We start from the raw sequence: 27,072 nt of genomic DNA on the forward strand, positions 1-27,072 counted from the left end.
CTTCCTGGAGTGGTCACTGTTGTCATTTTGGCGTGGATCCTTCTACACTTAACAAAAATAATTTTATGTGGATCATTCTGTGATACACCTTCCTTACTCTACCTTACGTTTAGAGATGCCCATCATTTGAACAGACCACACTTTTATTCAGCCATTTCTGCATAAATGTTTCCTTAGACAAACAATTCTGCAGCACATTATGGTACATGTCTCTCTGGGGCCGTGAAACTATCACTTAGTGGGTAATGCCCTAATTTTAAAAGATATCACCAAGTTACACTCTTGCTGGCAACATACCCATTTCTCCATAATCTCAACACCTTGATATTATCTATCATCCTTTAAATGTTTTGCCTGATGGGTGAGAAACATTATATGTTTTAAATTGATATTTTCCTAATTACACAAGAGGTTAAATGTCTCACATGTTTACTGACCATTTTATTTCCTCTTCTATGAAATTCATATGCATTTACTTTTATCTTTCTTTAAAATTCAATTGTTAGGGATATTATTCTTACCCTAACATATATATATATATGTATATATATATATATATATATATACATATATATATATGTTATATATATATTTTTATATACTTATAAAATTTATATATATTATGTTAAATATAAATAAATATAAATATTACAAAAATAAATAAATATAAATATTAAATATATATATAAGTTATATATATTTTTTATATACTTTGGAAACTAATCTCTGTCTGTTATATATGTCCTACATATTTCTTCCAATATGTCACTTCCTTCAATTTTGTTTATGGCATTTTTTTGTTGTTATATGGAAATTAACTTGATGTAACAAAATGATCAATGTTTTTCTTTCTTTCTTCTCTTTATTTTTTCTCCCTCTCTCTCCCTTTCTTTCTCTCTCCCTTTCTTTCTCTCCCTCTCTCCCTTTCTTTCTTTTCTTCCTACCCTCCCTCCCTTCTTCCTTCCTTCCTTCCTTCCTTCCTTCCTTCCTTCCTTTCTTCTTTCCTTCCTGTCTTATTGTGTCCCAAGATCTTATGGTTTTCAAGTTCTTAAAAATGGTTTCCAATATATTTTCTAGAAACTTATTGTTTAGGTTTTTTTCTTAATATATTTAATAGAGAGATCCATCTGGAGTTCATTTGGGGTCCACTGGAATGAACTAGTCTTATTTTTTTTTTCTCCATATAAATGGCCAACTGTGTCAGCATCGAAGATTTTGTTTCTCTCCTAAAACTTGAGACGCTCTTTCCACCATAAGCCAAATTCCAGTATATTCTTGGGTCTGATTCTGCACTCACTACTCAGTTTGGTTTATCTATTGATCTATCTGGGGCCGCTCCCACCCAGGTTTGACAACCGCAGCTTCGTCATTTGTATTGATAGACAGAAGGTTAGTCCAATGTTTCTCCTGCCCCATCATCAGTGAAGCAAGTTCGTTTTCAGTCACAGCCCCAAATCACCAATAAGGCATGTCTCTGGCCCTCAGCTCCCACCCAAGGCGGTGGGAGGGCTCAAACCCACCCATGCAGCCAAGCGACCCTCCTGTCTCTGGCCTCCACTGCTTCCGCCCAAATTCCTGTCACCGAACTACTCCTTAAAATAAAACTCAGCTGCAGATGGCGCACCTGTTTTGGATTAGTTACAATAAATCAGGATCCGTATTTATTTCGGCTGGCGGACAGGTGAAGAATAAGCTGTTTACAGCTAGTCAGCTAGAAAGCAGACATCCAAATCGTGAGGTTTCCCCCCCCCCCCCAGGGCCAAGGGGTTACACTTGACAAGCCCCAAGCTTCCTGTTGCTTCCAAAATCCTGTGATTCTTTACGGGAACACCTCAAGCGGTAGTATTCACGCTAGATCTTGGTCTAATTACGCCCGTGGTTGGAGTTTTACTGCCCACGAGGGCCACCCAGAGCTCTTGTTACAGGGCAGATTCAACAAGCCGGGGGTAAAATGTAGAGATCTGTAATTGTTTTAATGTTTATTCATTTGTTTTGAGAGAGACAGAACGTGACGGGGGGAGGAGTAGAGAGAGAAAGAGAGAGGATCCCAAGCAGGCTCTGCACTAACAGCCCAGATGTGGGGCTTGAGATCCTGACCTGAGCTGAAACCAAGAGTCGGGCGGTTAACCCACTGAGTCCCCCAGGTGCCCCTAGAGATCTGTGTTCTTAAACATGCACCTTAGCGAATGATTCCAGTGCAAATAACCCAGGCCCTCACTTTGCACTGCTCTGAGCCCCTGAGAAGGAGGCCTTCAGCCCCTGGGAGGGGGGGGGGGGGGTCCCTGTGCACAGGATCTACAATGAGTTATCTGAGATGGGTTAGTAGGGGAATGAGGTCAGTATAATGCAGATGCATTCATATGCGATTTTCTCCTAGGCCAGGGGGCCCTGAGTAGCTGCAGTAAAGTATAGAATCTTGAGCAGGAAAGGGAAGGGCCTTCAGCTCAATTTTTGCATTGGCAGCAGACTCTCTGAAGGCCTCTTTGCATAAAATAAAAAATGACATGTGTCCTGTAGTTCCTCTCTCCTGAGACATGCACTCTAGACCTGTGTGTCTGAGGGCAGTGTGCACCCCCAGGCCCAGCTCCCCCCACCCCCAGGCCCAGCTCCCCACCCTTCCCCCACCCCCCAGGCCCAGCTCCCCACCCCTCCCCCACCCCAGGCCCAGCTCCCCACCCCTCCCCCACCCCAGGCCCAGCTCCCCACCCCTCCCCCACCCCCAGGCCCAGCTCCCCACCCCTCCCCCACCCCAGGCCCAGCTCCCCACCCCTCCCCCACCCCGAGGCCCAGCTCTACAGCAGCCATGCTGGCCAGAGACCCAATTCTGTCCCTGCTGCCTCAGCACCCTCTGACTTGCCTAACTAAAGGGCTGCCAGCATTTCCACTCAGTTATCTTGTGTATTTTTAATATGTACCATGGCAACCATTGGCTAACCTGAGCTGCCCCCCTGCGCAGTCCAAGTGAACTTCCTGGTTCAAAAAGCACCTTTTTTTTTTTTTTTTTTTTTTTTTTTGCTTTTGGTTCTGGCTTTAAAATGACCCGTTTATGAGGAGACCTGTGAGGAATGCTGTTTTTCTCAGGAGCCCCGACAATTTAAAGGGTGTGATTTTGCAGAATATGGGGGGTTTCGGGAATACATATATTGCACCCAGAGCAGTGACATCTGAGACTGTGGAGAATACCCACGGCCTGTTTGAGACGCAGCACTCAATAACCTGGTGCTTTGTTCTTCAGCTAAGATTGGGGGAAGTCAGGGGCAAAGGGCTCCAGAAATCCCTGAGAGAGCACTTTCATGAGGTGTGCAACCTTTAGCTCCCTGTGGCTCTGCTCTGTGGGTCTTCAGCCTGGAACCTCCCCGGGGGACCCTTCCACTAAGGCCTCCGAGTCTATAACCCTGAGCCCTACTACCCTAGACTCACTGAGCTCAGGACTTCTGGGGGTCGGGCTTAGGTATCTGTATTTCGAGCAAATAGCAGGGAAGGTCCAAAGCCCAGCCAAGACTCTCAAATGTGGCAGCACAGAAAATCACCTGGGAGCTTTTAAAACCCCCAATGCCCAAGCCACACCTAGACCAAATTACCTCCGAATCTCTGAGACCTGAACTCAGGAAACAGGATGTTTAGGTCCCAGGTGACGTCCTGTGTAGCCAGTCAGCCAGACCACTGCTTGAGGGTCTTTTCTTTTCTTTAAGTTTATTTATTTATTTTGAGATAGAGAGCAGGAGCAGGGGAGGGGCATAGAGGGAGAGAAGAGGGAATCCCAAGCAGGCTCTGACGTGGGGCTTGAACTCAGGCACCGTGAGATCATGACCTGAGCAGAAATCAAAAATTGGACGCTTAACCAGCTGAGCCACCCAGGCACCCTGGGTTTTTTCTGAGAAAGAGCTCCTCTCTGTAGACCAGGGCTTCTGGAACTTCTGTGTGTATAGGAATCACCTAGGAATCCGGTTAAAATGCAGATCCTGATTTGGCAAGGCCGGGCAGGGTCTGAGATTCTGCACTTTGACAAACTGGTCTGCAGACTGCACTGTGAGCAACAAGGCTGTAATGAGTTTCCATTGATTATTTAACAATGACTGAGTACGGGCATTAGCTGACCTGCAGGTGCACGGCAGTGATGGTATTTGGCAGAAATGGCACAGTGGACTTTGTGGTGAAAAACAAAACAAATGTTCGGAGCTCCTGGGTGGCTCAGCCGGTTGAGCGTCCGACCTCGGCTCAGGTCATGATCTCCCGGTTGGTGGGTTGGAGCCCCGCGTCGGGCTCTGTACTGATGGCTCAGAGCCTGGAGCCTGCTTCGGATTCTGTGTCTCCCTCTCTCTCTGTCCCTCCTCTGCTCGTGCTCTCTCTCTGTCTCCCAAGAATAAATAAATGTTAAAAACAAAACAAAAAAATAAATGTTTGTGTTATTTGCTGGGTCAGCCATGGAGTCGTGCTGACGAGAGGCCTGCCACGTGCTAAGAGATGAGCAGTTATAAACTTCTGCCTTCCTGTCGTCCGCAGAGAGCTGGCTTTCTGGAGTCTGTTTTAACAGTTGTTATTGGGGGGGACGGGGGAATAAATGCATTTTATTATGCAGATGAATTTAAATTTCGGGTTGCTCTATCCCAGGTATGAAAACTACGTTACAAGGAGGTTGAGATTATCTGCTATTTTCCTATGCTAAAAAAAAAAAAAAAAAAAAATTATTGGAGGGCTATGTGTCCTGTCTATCACTGGATGGCCATGCACATTTCAAGCTGTCATATACTGTGTCATCCCTGCACCGCCTGCTTAGCTACTAGGCTGAACTCAGATGAGCATGAAGTTTCCTAACAGCTATCACACGAGCCCACACCAGTGATAAATTTCAATAGATTTTCATGAATACACTCACACGCAAGTAAAACTGAGAAAATCTGAATAAGATCACTAGATAGTATCAATATCAGTATCTTAGTTATGATATTATGCTACGGTTTTACAAAATGTTACCATCGGGGGGAACCCGGGCAAAGTGAAGTGCACAGCCTTCTCTCCATGTTGTTTCTTACAACCGTGTGTGCACCTACCATTATCTCAAGGAAGATTTCAGTTAAAAAAGGCATAGGGGCACCTGGCTTACCCTGGGCACTTGGGTAAACATCCGATGTCGGCACAGGTCACGATCTCACAGTTTGTGGGTCAGAGCCCTACATCGGGCTCTCTGCTGTCCGCACAGAGCTGGCTTCAGATCCTCTGTCTCCCACTCTCTCTCTCTCTCTCTCTCTCTCTCTCTCTCTGCGCCCCTCCCCCACTCACACACTTGCTCTCTCTCTCAAAAATAAGTAAATATTTTTTAAAAAGGTATAAAATCACTTCCAGCCAGCCCTTGATACGCTTTCAATATGGGGGGGAAAGGACAGAAGTATTAAGAAGGTAAATAAAAGGGGCACCCGACTGGTTCGGTCGGTAGAACATGTGACTCTTGATCTTGGGGTTGTGAGTTCAAGCCCCACATTGGATGCAGAGATTACTTAAAAACAAAATGTTTGTAAAAAAAGGCAAAATAATAAACAAAATAAAAACGATAATGCGCAATAAATGCTAACAGCATAATAGGTACTGCGATCCGCGTGTCATGCTCAAGACTTTAATCTTCATAACACTCTACGAGGCACGATTATTATGATTGTTATTATTATTTCTGTTTTCTGTTTTAGATGAGGAAACTGGGTCTGGGAGAGCTTCGGGAGTTTTTCCCAAGGTCACAGGTCAGAAAGCAAGAGTACAGGATCCAAATGCAGAGTCCACTGCATGACACGGAGGATGAGAACAAGAACGGAAGGAGAAGTCACGGTTAGCGATGAGGACTGGGCTTTGGGGTGGGGGCAGGGAAGGCAACTTGAAGCACTTTGCAGGATGTTGGCCTCGCAAGATGAGAGGAACTGAGCTGGCAACAAGCCGAGCGAGGCTATTTCCAGGCAAGAAGACAGAAGAAAACACTGCATGTCTGGGAGAAGGCTTCATTTACCCGCTGAAGAAAGCGGTGTGTTTGTCCGCTTCGCCACTCAGAGGGGGATGGGAGCAATATGGCAGAGGGTCTTGAATGCTAGGGGGATGTGGTAAGGTCTTCCCGGATCTAATCAGCCATCTGTAAAAGCTAACAAGGCACTGATGAGGCCAAGGTTATATGTGAATCTCCAGCATTCACAAGGGAACCCAAGTGCAAGGTGTTTACGGTTTAGTACAAAGTAATCGATTCCCAGGGCCAAAAAAGCAATGGGAAGCAATGGGAAGTGATTTGGAGAATTGGTATGTGAAGGGAACCAAAGAATGAACACCAAAGGCCGCAAAGTGGTTGAGACCAACGATCTTTATGGAATCAATGGAATTAAATCTAGTTCCGTATGGCTGCTTGTTCTTTCAATTATTGAGTGCCTACTGTGTGGCCAACACCATTCCCAGGACTTGGGATAGATCAGTGAACAAAATACAGTGACCAAACTCCCTGCCATCAAGGAGCTCACCACCTTGTGTGCTTAGTAGTGATTCCCAATCAGGAAGATTCTTAACTCTCAAAACCTAAGATTCCACTTTCATACTGTACTCTTGAGATCCCATCACCCCAAAGAGAAATGCAAATCTCTCTAGCGTGAAGCTGGGCAGCGATGCAGAAAGACAGACACAGCACTTCTGACTCAAGAGCGAGGGCGATCTTACCGCCGGGTGGTTACAAGGAAACTTAAGATGGGCAGGTCGTCAAGACTTGCCTCCGAGCTGGATCATAAAACCAAAAGCAAAACCAAGGTGAAGGATTGGCCGTGTGACCCTTGAAGACGATTCAAGTTAGCCTGGGGTACCCTCTCTGCTTTCCACTCCCCAACTGGGATTAACTTTGGAATCTTCCATAACTGTAGAGAAACTGGGGGCTCTCCAATCCTAGCCTGGGTAAACACTACTTCAAGACAAATCGGAATGGCCTTGCACTGTAAAAGCAGGAAAGGCAGATGGGAAATAAGTCCACTCGTTTAGGTAGGAGATATTCTACAATATAGCCTTGTTCTTAGAACACAGCAGAATGAGAGGTCTGGGATTTTCCTCAGAATTGCTAAAAGCAATCTACAGATGAAGAGAAACTGCTAAACGATAAGCTGATGGTCATTGTCTCTCCCCCCACAAAAAAAAAGAAAGAAAGGAAAAAAAAGACACCTCAAGGTAAGTGAATCAGGCAAGAGTCAAGAGTGGGCAGATTTATTAACATTACCCCCAACCAAGGATTTCTAACATTTCAAATTTCAAGTTCCCACAAGCTTCAGTTGTCTGAGAATAAATGTCTAAAATGTCTTTTTGTCTTAGTTATAGAAAGATTCACCAATTTTTTTTTGTGGTATTTTAACAAGTTTGATTTAGCTCCTAGTGACCTTCTCATGCTTTTGCATCACATTTACAGTGATATTTAGGCCTTTGGTGGAAATTTGGCTATATTGTATTTGCATGTAAGAAACATGGGCCTCTTCCACAGTGAGACTACTGACTTTTTGCATGGGTCAAAAAATGGGCACTCACTGTGCCATAGTCCCTGCAGCATTTCCCCACTTTTCTTTTTTTTTTTTTTAATTTTTTTAATGTTTATTTAGTCTTTGAGAGCAACAGACGGAGCACGAATGGCAGAGGGGCAGAGGGAGAGGGAGACACAGAATCTGAAGCAGGCTCCAGGCTCTGAGCTGTCAGCACAGAGCCCGATGCGGGGCTCAAACTCACAGACCGGGAGATGGTGACCTGAGCCAAAGTCAGATGTTCACCCGACTGAGCCACCCAGGCGCCCCTCCCCACTTTTTGTTAAGGAAAAAAAAAATGCCACAGATACAGAGGTACTATTTCTTTCTCTCTCTCTTTTTTAAAAGATATTTATCTATGTATTTATGCACTTTAATGTTTATTTTTGAGAGAGAGGGAGCGAGAGAGACAGAGTGCGAGTGGGGGAGGGGCAGAGAGAGAGGGAGGCATGGAATCTGGAGCAGGCTCCAGGCTCTGAGCTGTCAGCACAGAGCCGGATGTGGGGCTCGAACCCACGACTGTGAGATCATGACCTGAGTCAAAGTCAGGCGCTTAACCAACTGAGCCACCCTGGTATCCTTATTTATTTATTTTTAAGGGGAGGGAGGGGTCGGGGGGGCGGGGAGAAAATCCCAAGCAAGCTCCACGCTGTCAGGGCAGAGCCCCATGCAGGACTCAACCCCTTGAACTGTGAGATCGTGACCTGAACGGAACACAAAGAGTCAGACACTTAACCGATGGAGCCTCCCCGCCCCCCCCCCCCCCCCCCCGCCAGGCGCCCCAGTCCTATTTCTAACTTCGAGCTGCACAGAACTACTCTTGAATACACAACTTCCACTCACGCTTCTGGCTGCCCTTGAGTGACAGGCCAGCTCTGCTACTGGGCACAGCAAAGTGAGAACAGCCCTCCTACCTGCACGGGGCAAGCTTTCTAGAGAGTCACTTAGCCGTGCCACAAAACACAGGACGCACCTCAGACCTCGAGCCGAAAGCAGAAGCGGTGAGTGCGTGTGAGTGCAGAAGCAAGGGTCCCACAAGAACTCTGATGGCCACAAGGATGTGCATGAGACCGTCGACTGTGGTCCCGGAGATGGCCCGTGTTATTTAGCTGCGTTGGGCTTGCCGTCCCCAAGACTCCGGTCTCAGATTGCAGTTAGGGGCACAAGCCGAAGATGACAAAGGGGGCTCCTTCCTTAGCCTCCTTGTTGGCAGGTGAGGAAGCTAGAACTTGCCTCCCCCAGTGGTGGGTCTAAAACTAACTTTGTCACTCTCCTCTTCCTCTCTACCTGCTCCTCGTTGGCCACTTTACCCCCTCCCCCCCACCCCGAACTTTTAATAGTCAAGGTAATTTGCCCAATAAAATGCTCCATGTGGATGAACAGTTGTAAAAAGGTACTTATCTGAGCCAGGAAGAGCATCTGATGACTAGAAAAGGAAACGCTATGTTTATTGACATGAAAAAATTAATACTGCAACTTAACTTTGTATTAATATTTTGCTAACCCACGTCCATAAACTTATCCTGGGTATGCATCTGTGCTCATTGGCGTGCGATCACCCCAGCGGTATGCGAAACAACCACATAGAAGGGGCGCCTGGGTGGCTCAGTCGGTTAAGCCTCCGACTTCGGCTCAGGTCATGATCTCACGGTTTGTGGCTTCAACCCCCGCGTCGGGCTCTGTGCTAACATCTCAGAGCCTGGAGCCTGCTTGGGATTCTCTCTCTCTCTCTCTCTCTCTCTCTCTCTCTCTCTTTCTCTCTCTCTCTCTCTCTCTGCCTCTCCCCTGCTCATGCTCTTTCTCCGTCTCAAAAATAAACATTAAAAAAAGGTTTTTTTAACAACCAAATAGTATAAAGCTGGCTCTCCTGCAAAAAGTAAAGTATAAACATGACTTTTATGTGACAGAGTTTGGCCAGTGGGGCAGAATGATTTGCTCAGGAAAAAGCTACCTCAGATCTAGAGATTTTTTGACTGGCTATTTTAGGACGAGGTCTTTAGAAACCGATGTATTCCATGTTTACTTTTTCACAGAGTTCAGTAACTGAATGCATTTGGGAATATTTCATTTTCTTTGGAGAATGTCTGATCTATAAAAACAATACTAGGTTCCTAAACTATGAAGTTGGGGGGAGGGAAAACATAGTAAAGTAGGATGGTAAAAATAACTGATTAATAACTTGTCTTAGGTAGTTATTTACAAAAATAAAATCTTGGCCATGGTACAGCATTAGTTCAAAGCCCATTTGGGACCCTTTAAAATTAAAAATACAATAAATTCATATATCATGCACAATGTCTTTTGTGCACTGATTATTGCCATGAATTTAATTCCATCTCTTTCAAATACACCCCCCCCCACCCAATCAGGAATAGAGTAAAACAAATTTACTTCCAGGCAGTATTTTCTTAGCCTCTTTTGTATTTGTGATCTCAGAAAAACAAAACAAACCTTGGTTCAAAAATCTACTTTGATTTTTCGGCCCAGAAAACCAATTTTGTCTGCTTTTCCCAGCACCACTAAGTGAATTCTACAAATCATTTAGACCACCGAAATCTCTCATTTTACTATGAATTCTGATTCCAACTAGCACTTAACATTTTTAAAGTGCTCCTGAAAACTGACTCAAGCGAGTTTTTTTTTTTTTTTTTTCCTTTTAAAGTCTACACCCAAAACATTTGCTTGCAAAACTTTCTGAATAGGGACATTGCCTGGTGAAACACATGCAGTAGACAAAATATCAAATTTCTTTTTCCAGCTGTCCAGAATCCCATTAGTGCCTCTTGCTTCTATCTGTCTTTTGCTATAATTAGGACGGCTTAGGGTTTATTTGGGCCTTTTTTCAAAACCAGATTTCCTTCTTACCAGCAGCAGCTGTCATTCACAAATACCCTAATGGTGCTGGGAGACTTCTTGTGATTTACATTGTGGTACGGCGATCATAATATGAAATGAAGAGAAACCCACACGCACACACACACACACACACACACGCACACACGCACACACGCACACGCATGCACACACAAATACCTTTCATCTAGTAATTTTTAAAAAGAGGAGTCTTACCTGAGGATGAGCACTGCCGTCTGGAACCCCGCTTGTCTCAGATAGGGTACTGACCAACACCCCTTCTCCCTCGAAGTTTGAGTTCCCTCCTTGGGGGGTTGGGCCCAGGGGAATTCGCAGGGTCTCTGTTTCTTGCTGTGCTTGGGCTGGAACGGCACATTCTCCTGCACGGAACTGGGAATTCCAATCAACAGCTTCTGCTTTGGCATGAGGACCGTCTCTTTTATCACTCTGGGCTAATGGGCGCTTAACAGGCTCTTTGGGATAGAGGAGATTAAGGGTGCCTTCTGTCGTGCTTTCTTTCAAGTTGGGGCTCAGCTTCTTGGGTTTTCCTTTGGTTTCTGGCCGCCTCACCCCGGCAGGTATCTCGGAGCCCCTCTTGCTCAATGAAACCTCGTCCCCTACTTTCTTCTCGGCTGCAATCTCCAACCACTGGTCCACCCCTGAGTTTTCTAACTCACCAGACAGACGCTTCATCGCCGTCTCTGTCACCGCTTTATCCATGTTTAGCAGATTGTCACTGGTGAATTCCTCTCCTGCTTGGTGGCTGTCTCTGGTTTCTCTTCGAATTCCTGGATAATCATTTTCAGCAGCCTCAGAAGCAGTGGGTAGTTTACATCTCGCCTGGTCTGTCACTGTAGACGTTACATCCCGGGGAGGCCCCAAGGTCAGAATCATCCCCGTTTGCGGGGATGAGGGACTGTGGGTGGAGGCTTGGCTGCTCCTCACCCCTACTTCTTGGGGTTGTGAGTGATTACCGCAGAAGCCACTGGTGGCATCCATAGGCCCCATGTCATCTGACACCCGAGGCCCACAACCCATTTCACTGAGGAAATGCTCACGCCCACCCGGGCAACACGAACCGAATTCCATCTCTTCGTCATTGCTTTCTAATAAAAAAACCTGCCCAGTCCCCTCCAGGTCCCTTTGCCAAACTGCATTAGAGTAATCCGTCATAACGTCGGAACATTCCAGATACTCTAGGTCATCATCCGAAAACTCCTCGGTGCAGGTTAGGGTTATCTCTGGGCAAAGTTCATAGTCACTGTCAGAGTCTTCGCTGGACACCTGTGGGCTGCCTTGCTGCTGGATCGTGGCCCTGTCACCTGGGCCATTGGATGTGGCCGCCACCGACAGCGGTAGGCTGAAGCTAATGTATTTCTGCACTCTGGGATTCGGATGACCGGACTTTAAGACGTCCTCACGAGGGCCATCACTGTTTAAGGCCCCATCCACTGGCCTTGATCCTTTGGAATGCACTGCCCTGTGGCAATACACATGTTGCTTATCGGGAATATTACTTGATTTAGAAGAAAGCCACCCATCCGCAACTTCCTCCGCGCTATTCGGATCACGAGCCTCTTCGGTTCGCCTTGCTCCTTTAACATCCAAGGGATTTTCAGAACCGGAGGCACCAGTGTCATTATTGGCCAATAACCGGAGCGAGCTTGAACAGCCGAATTTGGAGGACGGGGAGTCAGCTGACACGGGACTACCTGAGGGGACACTTTCTTCGCCCCTACGAGGATGTTCTTTCTCATCAAGCTGGTTTGCTTCTTCCTGCATGCTTGACTCTGCCGCATGTTTCCAACCTGTGTCCCCGCCATCTTTGGGGTTAGGGGAGAGCTGTGGGTTCTCTGCCGAGCACTTGACTTCAATGGAAGCAGAACAGCAGATCATTCCAGAACAGTTTTTAGCAGAGATTTGATAAACAGCGGTGTCATCTGGGGTACAGCTAGGATGAAGAAAATACACTTGGTAAGTTGGCCGTGTTTGGACGGGCATGCCAACATTCCTCACATCATGGCACAGAAAATGACCATGGTTTTTTGCTGCACACCCAAGGAGATCTGTGATCTCCCTGGAAAGGGGCTTGTGGTCAGAGTCAGCCAGCTTCTGAGTCCCAGCTGCCCTGGAGCTGAGAATCCAGGAAGCCCGGCATTTTCCGTTAAGACCTTCCCCAGTCTTACCCCAACTTGAAAAATGATGAGAATTATTCAGACGAATGGGGAAACATCTCACACTCTAGTTTCTCCTTCTCTCCTCTTATTTTGAGTCCTTTTTACACTATAGAAATTTGAAAAGGCATTATTTTCTGGAGTGAGACATTGTACACAAGTAACTGAAGTATTCGACCTCAGGCAGTGGACAGCATAAGCAGTAACTTTTTTTTTTAAATTTTTTTTTTTTTAATGTTTATTTATTTTTGAGACAGAGAGAGACAGAGCATGAACAGGGGAGGGTCAGAGAGAGGGAGACACAGAATCCGAAACAGGCTCCAGGCTCTGAGCTGTCAGCACAGAGCCCGACGTGGGGCTCGAACTCATGGACCACAAGATCATGACCTGAGCCGAAGTCAGCCTAAGCAGTAACTTTTTAAGACCATGCTAAGAAGGGATGGTTCTTTTTTTTTTTTAATTTTTTTTTTTTAATCCTTATTTATTTCTGAGAGAGAGAAACAGCATGTGAGCAGGGGAGGAGCAGAGAGAGAGGGAGACAGAGAATCCAAAGCAGGCTCCAGGCTCTGAGCTGTCAGCACAGAGCCCGACACGGGGCTCGAACTCACGAACCGCGAGATCATGACACGAGCCCAAGTCGGACGCCCACCCGACTAAGCTACCCAGGCGCCCCTAAGAAGGCATTGTTCTTGCCAGGAGGCTATAAAGACGCCACACTGGGATTATGTGTAGGAAGAATGTGCCCTTTCCTCTTCATTTTACATGACTGTGGGGTCTAAACCATGACCCATGAACCCCCTGGCCAGAAACCCATGCCCACATGCCATCCTGACTTACACAGACCAAGCCAGGTGCTTGGCTTTGGCCCAGCAGGGACAAACTTGACTCCTGGATCATGTTGAGCCTGCTCTCCCTGCTCCAGGAGGGACGGTGCTCCTGTGTCCCCTCCCTTTACTGACTGGAGCTCCATGGAACCTTGAACCTAACAGACTTTGCTGACCTCTCCTGCTAGGGCCTTTCTCTGGGCTCTGCAGTCCCAGGAAAAGCCTGTTGCACTGGCTTTATAATTTGCACTCATAGATCTCACTTGATCTCAGTATAGCTGTAACATTGCTGGCCTCACTCTGCATTATCCGGCGCAGAAGTAAATGAGCATTTTCAGAAGGCGAGAGCTGTGGGTTGGCTCAGAATTAGAAGTGATGTTTAGATACTTATTGCCTGATCTGTGTGAAATACGCACACACATCTAACCCAGAAGGATCAGTGTTAGACACCGGATGGCACACCGTCTTCCTTATTCTCCTTCTTCTCGCCGAAGGCACCCCTCTGTCTCCCTGAGCTCATATGTGCTCATAAGCCCTCCACAGTCGCGTGTGCTCACATACGCCTCATTTTCAAAACACCATACGCTAATTCCAATTTTCTTAATATCTTGCCCTTTTTTGTAATCTGGTTCCCAAGTAGAAGCCACACAGGGGTGGCTGAGGGTCACCAAGCTGGACCCACAGCTGATATTCAGATTTGCCCTGGGCAACAACACCGGGAGACTGAAAGTGAGGGTCACTTTCTAGAGGCAACGACACCTGCTGTTCCTGTATACTTCACGAGGTCATTCTGAGGTTCAAATGAGAAAATCAATGTGAAGGGGCTTCGTAAAGCAGAAACTTTATGCTACATATATGCTAAGAATGTAGAAGCTCTGGGGCACCTGGGGGGGGGGGGGCTCAGTCGGTTAAGTGTCCAACTCTTTTTTTTTAAATTTTTTGTTTATTTATTTTTGAGAGAGAGAGAGAGAGAGAGAGAGAGTGAGTGGGGAGGGCCAGAGAGGGAGGAAGACGCAGAATCCAAAGCAGGCTCCAGGCTCTGAGCTGTCAGCACAGAGCCCGACGTGGGGCTCGAACCCACGAACCACGAGATCATGAGCTGAGCCGAAGTCGGACGCTTAACCGACTGAGCCACCCAGGTGCCCCAAGTGTCTGACTCTTGATTGCGGCTCAGGTCATGATCTCACAGGTTCATGCGTTCCAGTTCCATGTGGATGGTGAGGAACCTGCTTGGGATTCTCTCTCGCCCTCTCTCTCTGGCCCTTTTCCTCCCCCTCTCTCTCAAAATAAATAAACTTTAAAAAAGAATATAAAAGTGCTAAAATGATAATCATGTGATGTGATAGAGGTATTAGCTAACTCGACTGTGGCAGTGATATTGCAATATAAATGCATCGAATCAATATGCAGTACACCTTAAAACATACACAACGCTGTATGTCAAATATACCTCAATTAAAAAAAAGAAAAAGAAAAAGGATGTGAACGTGCTAAGACCAGATTACCTCTGGTCCTCAAGAACTGTGCAGAAGAATCACCAGGAACCTCTATTGAAAATTCTTGAATCAGAATCTGTGGGTAAAAGTCCTGAGGATCTGCTTTTAAAGATCCCAAATACAGGGGCCTGGGTGGCTCAGTCAGTTGAGCGTCCAACTTCAGCTCAGGTCATGATCTCATGGCTTGTGAGTTTGAGCCCTACATCGGGCTCTGTGCTGACAGCTCAGAGCCTGGAGCCTGCCTTGGATTCTGTGTCTCCCTCTCTCTCTGCCCCGCCTGTGCTCTCTCTCTCTCTCTTTTAAAGTAAATAAACATTAAAAAAAATTTTTTAAGGTCCCAAATACATTCTGCTACAAATTGTCCTTGGTCTGCCCTTGGAGACATCCTCATCACTTATGCTTGGGTCTCTTCATTTAAGCCAAATTAAGGCTGAACAAAGAGAAAGGGGCCTCTGCCTGAGCTCCACATGGCCTATACCACTGCCTACACGCCTCTTTTCCAGTAGTTCTGGAAGACCTGGCCTCAGCTAGGAACTTACAAGGAGCATCAAACAGTACCATGGGCTACTGGAAAATTCTAAGTAGTTGGGTTGATTTCCTGATTTATCCAGACCAGGATCTCTATGCCAGAGAAACCACCTGCCCTGAAAGTACCAGGACTTGTGTGGAAAAAACAGAAAGGCAGAGAAGAAAGTAAGATAGAGAGATCAAAGGACCAGGTAAGAAAGCAGTAAAGGAGGGAGCACCTGGGCGGCTCAGTCAGTGAAGCATCTGACTCTTGATTTCGGCTCAGGTCACGATCTCAGGGTTTGTGAGATCTAGCCCCGTGTTGGGTTCTATGTTGATCATGGAGCCTGCTTGGGATTCTCTCTCTCTCTCTCTCTCTCTCTCTCTCTCTCTCCCTCTTTCCCTGCCCCACCCCCACCAAAATAAATAAATAAACATTTAAAAAAAAAAAAAAAAAACCTACTAGGGGAAACAATCGAATATCTGCGAGAACCTTGTCGGTCACTTCTGGGCTAAGTTGCTCCGTGGCGACTAGAAGAGAAAGAGAAGCTGCAAGGAGGGGACTTCGGTGACAGCAGCTGAAATGGTGTGAGTAGGACTGGGCTTTAGAATCTTTGCAAGATGCTGGCAGAGTGACCTGTGTGCCCCACAGTGATTTGACAGGAATGCAAAAACGTCCCGGAAGAAATTCCCTGAACAATTCATTGCGTTCCCTTCTTGACTGTCTTTCCTTTTGGCTTCCTTTTGGCCGAAGGAAGCAGCAACATTCCTGACTTGCTGTGAAAGTCTTGCCGGAATGACTCTACTTGCTGGAATACTCTTGGTTCTTTCTAAATTACTCATTTCCATATTTAAAGAAAAAGAGGTACATGTGACCTTAAGTGGGTGGGGCTTCCTCTGGGCTTGAACCCCCTGGGTTGGTCTAGACCAGAGGTTCTTAAATATTATGATGGCAGGACCCCTTTCCACGCTCAAAAATAATTGAGGACTCCCAAGAATGTTTGTTTATGGGGTTATATATCACTATTTACCATATTAAAATTAAAACTGAGAAAAGTTGAAAGCATTTATTCATTTAAAAATAACAAAAATAGGGGCGCCTGGGTGGCTCAGTCAACTGGGCATCTGACTCTTGATTTCAGCTCAGGTCATGATCTCAGGGTCACAGGATCGAGCCCCTCATCAGGCTCTGTGCTGAGTGTGGAACCTGCTTGGGATTCTCTCTCTCTCTCTCTCTCTCTCTCTCTCTGCCTCTGCCCCTCTCCCCCACTTGTACCCTTTCTCTCTAAAATAAAAAGTTTTTTAAATACCAAAAACAAACTCATTACGTGAGCATAAATAACACATATTTTTCTAAAACAAAGTAACATTTCCTAAGAGTGGCATTGCTTTACATTTGTTCACACATCTAATATCTGGCTTAAAAACCAGCTGCTGCTTCCACGTTCATTGTGATACAATACATTGTTTTGGTTGAAATACATGAAGAAAATCTGGCTACACGCAGATATATACTTGGAAAAGGAAGGAGTATTTTAATAGTCTTTCCATATGATTGCCAATAATCTTCTTTGAAACTGTACAAAGAAGTGGTCGCAATGTGGAATCTGAAAACCTATCAACTAGCTACATAAATCCAATCATCTGTATTTTCACATGCGCCTTTACCCACTAGAGAGCTCGAGAGGAGACGTGAGCAGACAGAATAGTCAATGAATTTGAAGGTGATTGAGATGATCCAATCTTCAGAACAGAAAGAAAAAAGAATGGAGAAAAGTGGGCAGAATCTCAGAGACCTAGGGGACACCACCAAGCTCACAACATGCATGAAGGGAATCCCAGAAAGAGAGGAAAGAGGCAGAAAGCATATCTGAAGAAAGTGGAAGTCCTTAGTTCAGAGAAGGGACTGCAATGATCGCTTAAAAGCTTGGATGTTTTTTTTAAATTGAGGTGTAATTGAAATATAACATTACATTGGCTTCAGATTGACATATAACATTGCATTAGCTTCAGATGTACGTTGGCTTCAGACATATAACATGACATTAGCTTCAGATGTATCAAATAATGATTTGATATTTGTATATGTTAAGAAACGACCACAGTAAGTCTAGTTAACATCAATCGCCACTCAGAGTTACAAATTTCTTTTTCTTGCGATGAGAACTTTTAAGATCTATTCTTAGCAACTTTCAAATATACAATACAGTATTATTAGCTCCAGTCACCATGCTGTATATTATGTTTCCAGGACTTACTTATTTTTTAACCAGAAGTTTGTGCCTTTTAAAAAGGTTTGGGTTCTCATCACAAGCAATAGATACTATTAGGTTTCCTTGAAGTGACAGGCCTACTTTGTTTCTTTTCTTTCCTTTTTTTAAACGATTTTTTTGTGTTTATTTATTTTTGAGAGAGAGAGACAGAAAGACAGAGCGTGAGCGGGGGAGGGTCAGGGAGAGAGGAATCCAAAGAAGGCTGCAGCGAGCCATCAGCACAGAGCCTGATGCGGGGCTCGAACTCACAGACCGCGAGATCATGACCTGAGCCAGTTGGACACTCTACTGACTGAGCCACCCAGGCATCCCTAATGTTTATTTATTTTTGAGAGAGAGAGAGAGAGAGAGAGAGAGAGAGAGACAGAATCCCAAGCAGGCTCTGCGTTGTCAGCAGAGAGCCTGATGCAGGGCTTGAACTCACAAACCATGAGATTATGACCTGAGCCTAGGTCAGACAATTAACCGACTGAGCCAGCCAGGTACCCTGATACTCTTTGAAATGCCTACATTTCAATCCCCACCGTGACTGCACCCTCGGGTGGTGGCTTTTCCCATGCATTACTTCACATATCTATCCATTCACTATCCCAGTGACACAAACAAAACAGAATGACTTACTCCATGTAGGCTGCAAAGTGGATTTTCCGGCTCAGGTTTCTTCTCTTCTTCCTTTTGTCTCCTGAAGGTCATTCCCCTGCTCCCCAGAAAACTCTCCCCGCAGAATTACAATTCCTGAAACTCAAACCACGCGATCTGACCAGACGCCCCGAAGACGGTTCGCGGGAGACGAGGCTCAAGCTTTTGGCTCGAGGTGAGATGTGGAATCTTCTCTGGATCTCAGGTACTGTTCTAGTTTACTATGTTCTCCACTTCCCAGTGGAGGAAAACAAGTTCTGGGAACAAAATGCCTGCAGTGTTTTCATCGGTGCAGCCAGGAATGCAGAGGTGGGGAGGCCTCCAAAGCCCCCGCCTTCTGTCCCCACCCTGTGGATTTTCTGAGCCTCTCCTGCCCATGCAGCAGGGAGGAGGGAGGGCGCTCTGCTCAGTAAATACTTACACGATGACATCTGTATCCTTGCCAGGTGAAGGTCAAAATATTTTCTTACACTAAGTGTCTGTATTGTATTGCTTCCCTAAGTGCTACTGTCGATTTTATTGATTGGATCATTCAGAATAACTAAAGGAGTAAGAAGGGCTTGGGTTTTTTCATGCCCCAAACTTATGTTTGTTATAGAGATGGAAGAATTCTAACATTAGAAACACACAGACCTTCTTGATCGCATCTTCTGCAAGCAGCTACGTGTATTTCCAAACTGATGAGGAGTTTCCGCACACATGTACCGATTTACTCATTTATCCAACAGATTTAATGAGCCACCAGTCCGAGGACTGAAAGGGGACTTGGAGCTGTGGCCCTCTGGGGCCTGCCTCCCTCCCCGCTATGCCCTTCTTTGCTCTGCCCTGTCTCTCTCGGAGCTGACCCTTGAGGCTGTGTCTCCTGGGCTCCCAGCACCGCTGGCTTCTTGCTACCCTGGAGCACAGGGAGGCAGGAGATTGGAGAGGGGGAAGGAGGGGAAAGCCAGCCTCAGGTGGCATTTCTAATAGGCTGCATATACCCCTTCTGCCCTGTGACCCAGAACTAGCAGTCCTGCGGCCTCCCTTCAACGGAGCAGCCTCGGAGACGGCGACTTCCTGCTGACGCGAATCTCTGGGTGACCCCTGTTTGGCTCAGTTACCTACATAACCCCGCATTTCATGCTTGAAAATAGCTTTTGTCTTCCTGGTTAGACCCTGAATGATACAGAGATGATCTAGTTTACTGGAACTGAGGCCCAGAGGAGATGTGACTGCCTTAAGTCACACAGTTAAAAAATGATCAGAAGTGTCTACTGTGTGTAAGGCACTGTGTTGGCCTCCTTGTAGAGGACGGACGTGGTCAATTCCTAGGCCCTTGCTAGGAGCTTCTCATCCAATAAGAGAAATGGCCTATCTATACCAACAGCTACAATGCAGGACAGTGGGTGCAAAAGCTGAAGCAGGCCCAGGAAATACGCAGTAGGACTTTGGCAGGAAAGTTGGTATATGCCTGGGGTTGGGGAGGGGGCTGATCATTCCAGGCAGGAGGGACAGCCACAAGGTGAGCTGCTGGGAGAGTTGTGGGCTCAAAGGTAGAGCCACTGCTTTATTTATCATTTAAACGGGACAGCTTAGAGAATGAAAAGGGACACTACTGATACACCGTGACCACAGGCAGAAACCAGGGCCATCCCAGGGAAACTGAGGCCGACTCAGGTAAATCAGGAGGTACGGTCACCCACCGGGAGTTGAGCAGGGGCCTGGATCATGGGACACTTTCCACCGCAGACTGAGGAGTTTGGACCTCAGGCCCCAAATGGGACTCCCTGGGAATCAGATCAAAGCAGCCATTTAGGGAGGAAGGGAAGCCATTCGGTAAGATGCTCCCCACAAGTGCACGGTGTACCAGAGTGAGAATGGAGGGACCCCGCTCTCCATACGTGATATGGCCTGTGGCCCCCGCTTGAGCAGGGACACCTCATTCTCCCATACGTCCTGTTGGACCTACAACAATATTAAGTCCCAGCCCAGTGTGTGGGACTTGAGAAAGGAGAGAGAAATTGATGGTACAGGACATATTTCCTTCCCCAGGGGACATGCCAATTTTGCAGAGAGAGAAGAAGACTTTCGGGTGTCAAACAGGGAGCGGTATGCAGTTTGCAAACTCTAGCGTCACCGAATCCCCAAAGGCACAATCGAGGCAGGGAGTGCTTCTGGTGCTAGGAGGGGAGAGGTCGGGGTGGCCCAGATCGTCAGACCTCATGCCAGGAGCGTGGAACTTGAGCACAGGGGGAAGGATTACATTTTGGCTGGTGGGAAAGGGGGGAGGGCATTCCTGGCAGACGTACCAGAGCTGGACCGAGCAGGTCCAGCGTAAGGGACAGGAAAGAAAGGGCCCTGAAGGACAGGAGCAGTGGGCCGAGAGGCTCAGAGTTCCGCTCAGCAGCATGGCCCACGGGCAGACTGCAGGGGAAATCCTACTTTTCTCCTTCACCCAATTCTGGGCCGATGAGAGAGCAGATTGCAAGGCCAGTATGACACAGGGGTTAAGGGACAGACTTCGCAGCAAGACAGCCTGGGTCCACACGCGGCCCATTCACCGTGTGACGTTGTCAAGCTACCGAAGGACAATACCTGTACCTACACCAGAGGTTGACATGAGGACGACGGTAGATAATTACTAAAAGTGCTTAAAGCAGGGCCCGGCACGTAGTAAACACCGACCCGGTAGTCCTCAGCTCTGGCTGCACATTATAATCACTCGGGATGCATTTTAGAAACAGCAGGGCCAGAGAATTTTTAGGGCAGCGAAGTACTCTGTAGGATACTATAATGGCGAATGCATGTCATGACACATTCATCCAGAAGCATCGAATGCACAACACCAAGAGTGAATCCTAATATAAACCACGGACCCTGGCTGATAATGACGGCTCACGGAGGCTCACCGATAGTTAACAACCGTAACGCTCTGGCGGGGGGATGTTGACAGTAGGGGAGGCTGTGCGTTGGGGGGCAGATATGAAAACTGTACTTTCTGCTCACTTTTGCAATGGACTTAAAACTGCTCTAAAAATGAAGTATTTCAAAGGGGGAAAATACCAGGGTCAGGGCCCTACCAAAGAAAGCAATGAAGCAGCCTCTCGAGGGTGATGGGCTTTGCCATGCGTATTTTTTAAAGCTTCCCAGGTGATTCTAAGGGGGAGGCGGAGCCCAGAAGCACCTAAATGAATCTTAGCTCTCGTATGGTCATGAAGGAGGTAGGGGAATCGGTAAGTTGATGGAAGAAGAAGTATCTTTGCCTGGGTATGTATCAGGCGTGATTTCTTGGCTGTATTTTGGCACAGAAGTGCTAAGCTTTTGACAGGCTTTTGAATCTCTGGGAGCCATGCAGGCTGACCGGATATTCTTTAAACGTTTTTTTAATGTTTGTTTATTGCTGAGACAGAGAGAAACAGGGCATGAGTGGGGGAGGGGCAGAGAGAGAGGGAGACACAGAACCCAAAGCAGGCTCCAGGCTCTGAGCTGTCAGCACAGAGCCCAACGCCGGGCTCAAACCCACAAACCACAAGATCGTGACCTGAGTCGCCTGACCAGATATTCTTTAAATAAGAAATGAGCAAATGGACTTCCGAAGGGAAAAAAGCCTACAGCATTATTACCATCAGGCTTAGTTAACAGCCAACCAAACCCTCTTGGCAAAAGAAAACTCAAGCATAGCCGGAAATAGTCCCTACCCACCACCCAGGCTAGCACAATGCCCAGAATGTGTCCAGAAATCTCAAGGTACATTGGGACAGTAGGAAAGCTCCTACATTCAGTTGTAAATCCGTCTATGACAGACAAGGCAGCTTGAGAGCAGGACCGAGGACAACATACCAGCAAACACTGGAGCACCCAGAGCTCTTTTATAAAAGCAAGTCAGCTTAGAATTTCTGAAAGACCAGCACTGCTAACTCATCAAACACCCGGCATGCCCCAGACCAAACTCTGGATTTTCCCACCCAAACCTGTTTCTTGTCTCAAAAATATTTCGTTCTACCCATCGCTCAGGGGGCACGCCTCAGAGTCCATTTCTCACCCTTGCTTCTGCATCCAATCCAGTGGCAACTCCTGGCAGATGGGTCCAGAACCTGGCGGCTTCTTGCCACCTGCTCCAGGACCACCCTGGATTGGGCCACTTCATCTCTGGTCTGGATTATGGCATTGCTGCTGCTGGGGGGGTCTTCCCCGCCCTGCCCGGCCTCCTCTGCGGCCACGGTGACCTGGCACGCTCCCATCTCCGGCTTCCTGCTGCCCCTGCTGGTCCCTCTGAGAACACTCTTCCCCAGCACAACCCCTCTCCCTCTCTTACCCTTCACACCTCTGCTCATAGCACCTCAGCAGAGCCACCTCCTGTCCTGAGACTCTTTCCCTCCCCTTTCCTCTTTGTCACCTGACACTACTGATTTTTCTGGCATCGTTAATGCGCGACTCTTCCTCTCTCCCTGTCCCATGAGACCAGGGTTCACTGTGCTCTCTACCGGGTCCCCAGGGTCTTGATCAGCCCTGGCATACAGTAGGCCCTCCATTAATCCTTATTTTTGAAGGCAGTCCTCACGATCACTTCTTTTTGAGTTATACTCCAGCAACATGTTAGTAGATTCTGTTTTAGAGGACAGCTGGGGTGCAGGGAAATGCAGGGAGAGAGGGAGACACAGAATCCGAAGCAGGCTCCAGGCTCTGAGCTGTCAGCCCCGAGCCCGATGCAGGGCTCGAACCCACAAGCAGCGAGATCGTGACCTGAGCCAAAGTCAGACGCTTCACGGACTGAACCACCCAGGCGCCCCTAGAATGTTTGGCTTCTAATCCTGGCTTTGTTCCTAACCAGTTGTTAAGAACCTGGATGAGTCCCGTGATCTCTCTGGGCCTTGGGTGATCTATAAAGTAAAAACCAATTGGGTCTGACCAATTAAATCAGACCTTCTGAGGGGTAGGACCTGAGTATCAGCATTTTTTAAACGTAACAGAGAGCCAGGAGCGGGATGGTCTGCAGAGCCGGGCTCCCCGTGTGTTACTGGGTACGGGAATCGCCTGGGATCTTGTTAAAACGCAGAATCCGATGAGGGCCGGGACGCAGGCAGTCTACCAAGCTCCGGGGCTGCGGCGGCTGCGGCTGCCGCTGCTCTAAAATCAAGTTTGAAGGCAAGCTCTGCGAGTCACTTCCAGCCAGAGGACTCCAATATCTCTAGAGGGTGAAAGTCCCCTTATTAAATTCTCAGAAAAACATAGCAGCTGTCACTTGACTTGCTGCTCAATTTGAGCTGAGTTCCCACTAAACAAATGCCTGGCAAGCTGCCCCCGCAGGCAGGAATGTGGGTGTTAGAGCTGGTTTTGCATATATATATATATATATATATATATATATTTTTTTTTTTTTTTTTTTTTTTTTTTTTTTTTTTTTTAAACCAACTGCTGGACCCAGGCAGGGAGAATGCACGAAATCAGACCCGAGACATTCTCTCTCAAAAGCATCCTGGGAGACCTGCGGTCAGGGAAGAGGCCATCACCATGTGACTGTGTCTCTTTGTCTGCCATTCTGCCGGAGGCTTGGTGCTTGCTAGGTCCCGCTCTGTCATTTGGGCCATCTCACCACGCCTCTGCAGCTCTCCCATCGCCTGGGACCTGGGCATGAGCAGGTGGAGCCCCTGGCAGCCGGGAGGAAATTATTTTACAATTTTACTATTATTTCCTGGCTTCGCAATCCTCTTCAACAGCGTGGCCTCTAGAGTTAACAGCTGGCCGACCACCAAGAAGCCACAGTAATTCAAATCGCGTCCTCCCCGTTCACATGGCTGCCCATGGAATGGTTCTGCAAGGAAGGACACAGTTTCCTCGACCCTGGGAGGGTCCCTGGATGGGTCTGAAAATTAAACTGACAAGGACGGATTCACATCTGCCTTTCATTTTTGAGTTATACTCCAGCACACACGTTAGTAGATTCTGTTTTGGAGGACAGCTGTGGTACAGAGAAAGGCATACACTGAATTTTTACACGGACGGGGGAGCCTTCCCAAGAGAATGGAGACCCAAAGAAGTGACGCGAGCAGGAACCTTTTATACCTTTTAGACGAAGAACCAGTAAGTTTGTGAAGAATCGATAAGACAAAAGGGTTTGGGCTAGAGGTAGCAAATGGTGAAGAAGTAACTAGGAAGGTAAGAATGAGTTTGACAAGGTTTGTATGGATTTCTTGGCCCCCAGTTCCCTGTCTCTACTGATAAAAATGTCTTCCCTCGCCCTGGCACCAGAAATATACCCTTCACACAGAAGTTTTATGACCTGTTACAGGGAAGAAAGGAGAGGAGGGTTGAGATGTGGGGCTCAGACCTTCAATAGAATAAAAATTCTGGTGGATCCTAACAATGAAACACTAAAAAAAAAAAAACAAAAACTGGTCGGCAATAAAAGGAATGAACTATCGACACACCAGAGGACACAGATGCTTCTCAAGATAATTATGTGTAGTGAAAGAAGCCAGATACAAAAGAGTATGTGCTCTGTGATCTCATTTATATAAAACTCTAGAAACGATGAGCTAGTCTCCGGTGATAGAAGGCTGTTGGGTTGCCGTGTGAGGATGAGTGGGCAGAGAGAGGCAGGAAGGCTGGGCTGCAAAGGGGACACGGAGAAATTGTTTGAGGGTGATAGATACGTTCATCTTGATAATGGTGATGGCTTCACGGGTGTGTGTATGCATCAAAGCAAACCAAATTGGACACTTTACATGTAGAGTTCACTGTGTGTCAGTTACACCAACGCAAAGCTGTTAAATGTACATATATATGCACACACACAAACACACACACATTATGTGAAAAATAAAGCGAGATAAGAAAGGTAGGACATCCTGGGGGCAGACAGCGCTATTGGTGGCTGGGTCAGAGAAGGTCTTAGTGATCAGGGGAGTTGGAGCAGACATGAGAACTAACCATGGGGCCGTGTGGGAAGAGAACATTCCACGTAGAAGGAAGACAAAGTGCAAGGCCATGTGCGAGCAAGCTGCTAGACCTGACTCATGTCTCTGAGTTCGGAAATGGCTCAGAAATGAGTTAAGGCATCAAGATCTAGACAAAAGAATTGTCCCAAGGTTCACATACAGTTTTGCACCTGCCCTGACCACCCAGGTAGAGTCCATGCCTTTAGCCTGAGCCTGGCTTCTTCTTCTTCTTCGTTTTTTTTAATTTGAGAGAGAGAGAGAGAGAGAACGTGACTGTACAAGTAGGGAGAGGAGTAGAGGGAGGGAGGGAGAGAGAGAGTGAGAGAAAGGGAGAGAGAGAGTCTTAAGCAGAGTCCATGTTCAGCAGGGATCGCAACACGGGGCTCAAACCCACGATCCTGGGACCATGACCTGAGCCAAAATCAAGGGTCAGATGCTCAACCGACTGAGCCACCCAGGCCTCCCAAGCCTGGCTTCTTAACATCAGCTCAGGAATCTGCACAAAGATTCTCATTCAAGAACTCAGAGATCTGTTTGACCCCATCTTCTCTGAAATGGGCAGGCAGCCTGATTCTACTTTCAAATTCATGACCAAGAATGACTTGTGTCTGACAAAGTACGGACCTCAGAGTAGAAAGAATAAACACTTGATAAGCATCTGCTAAGTTCCAGGCACTGTTCTAAAAGCCTAATGTGTATTATCTCATTTAATCTTGACCCAACCCAGCAAGGTAGATACTATTAGTATTCCTATTTCACACGTCTAGCAACTGAGGCAGACAGAAGATAAGCAACATGCCCAATTAAGAGGCAGGGCCAAGACTTGACCCCAGGCAGTAACCCTTGAGCCATCCCTCATAAATACCCACACGTGGCCTCACAGAGTGTTGCAAATCCCTGACTCTTACTCAGTAGCCCCATATCTGCCTCCACTGGCCTGGTCTAGGCCTGTCCCCATACATGGCTACGATGACTTCCACATTTAGGGAAATCTATGGACTGAGCTGTGTCCCGCTAACATGTCTATGTCGAAGCCCTAACTCCCAATGTCATGGTATTTGCAGATGTGGCCTTTGGGACGCAATCAGGGTTAGATGAGGCCATGAGAATAGGACCCTCGTGATGGGATTAGTGCCCTTATGAGAAGACACAGCAGAAAGCTTGCTCACCATATGTAGAGACACAGCAAAATGGCAGCTGTATGCCAGCCTGGAAGAGGGTTCTCATCAGAACCCCCCATGCTGGTATCTTTATCTCAGACTCCAGCCTCCGGAACTGTGAGAAATGAATTTCTGTTGGGTAAGCCCCCCAGCGTGTGGAATCTCCGAGCTGACTAACGCAGGCAGGGTCACGTGGACCAGGCCAGGTCCGACCCCCTCTCACGGGTCCAGCTCATGCTTGGGTTCATCTGGGGCTCAGGTGTGGCCTAGAGGAGGTACTCAGGTTGGCCTTCCCCACCCATATGAGGGGGACTCGGGCTGAGGTCTGGGCTGAGAGTTTGAGATGCTGGGACTGGACCAACCTTGCAGGACTCAGAAGAAGGGAGAGGGAAATCCAGGCAGTTCAGAAGCGATTAGAGTCTGGAGGCAGGCAGAGAGGAGGTTCGGGGTCCAAGTAGCCCAGAGAACTAAGAGCAAGGTGAGGAGGACGGGTGGAGGCAGAGGCAAGAGAAGCCCCCAGTGTGATGGGGCAAAGGTGGAAGTAAGTTTCATGGAAGCCCTTGGCTAAGTGCACGAGAGGTGGAAAATAGGGCTGTGCTGGCCAAGACAAAGACACATGTTTCCAAACCAAACTTTGTTCTTAGTGCCTCCCCCACCCCCACTCCCAACCCCCTGCCCTGCGCCTCTCCCTTCAGAGGTGGAGCAAAGCCCA

The 27,072-nt window shown here is 47.2% G+C and overlaps 1 protein-coding gene across 1 annotated transcript in view; it reads right to left on the minus strand.

Moving 5' to 3' along the window:
• Positions 1-27,072, minus strand: part of ALPK2 (alpha kinase 2) — a 104,860-nt gene that overhangs the window by 63,500 nt on the left and 14,288 nt on the right. The window contains exon 4 of the mRNA XM_042910585.1: positions 10,587-12,321. Coding sequence (XP_042766519.1) covers positions 10,587-12,321 — 1,735 coding nt within the window. The remainder of the gene's footprint in view (positions 1-10,586; positions 12,322-27,072) is intronic.

This window comes from Panthera leo, chromosome D3 (assembly GCF_018350215.1).
Source record: "Panthera leo isolate Ple1 chromosome D3, P.leo_Ple1_pat1.1, whole genome shotgun sequence".
In the NCBI taxonomy this organism is placed as follows: Eukaryota; Metazoa; Chordata; class Mammalia; order Carnivora; family Felidae; genus Panthera; species Panthera leo.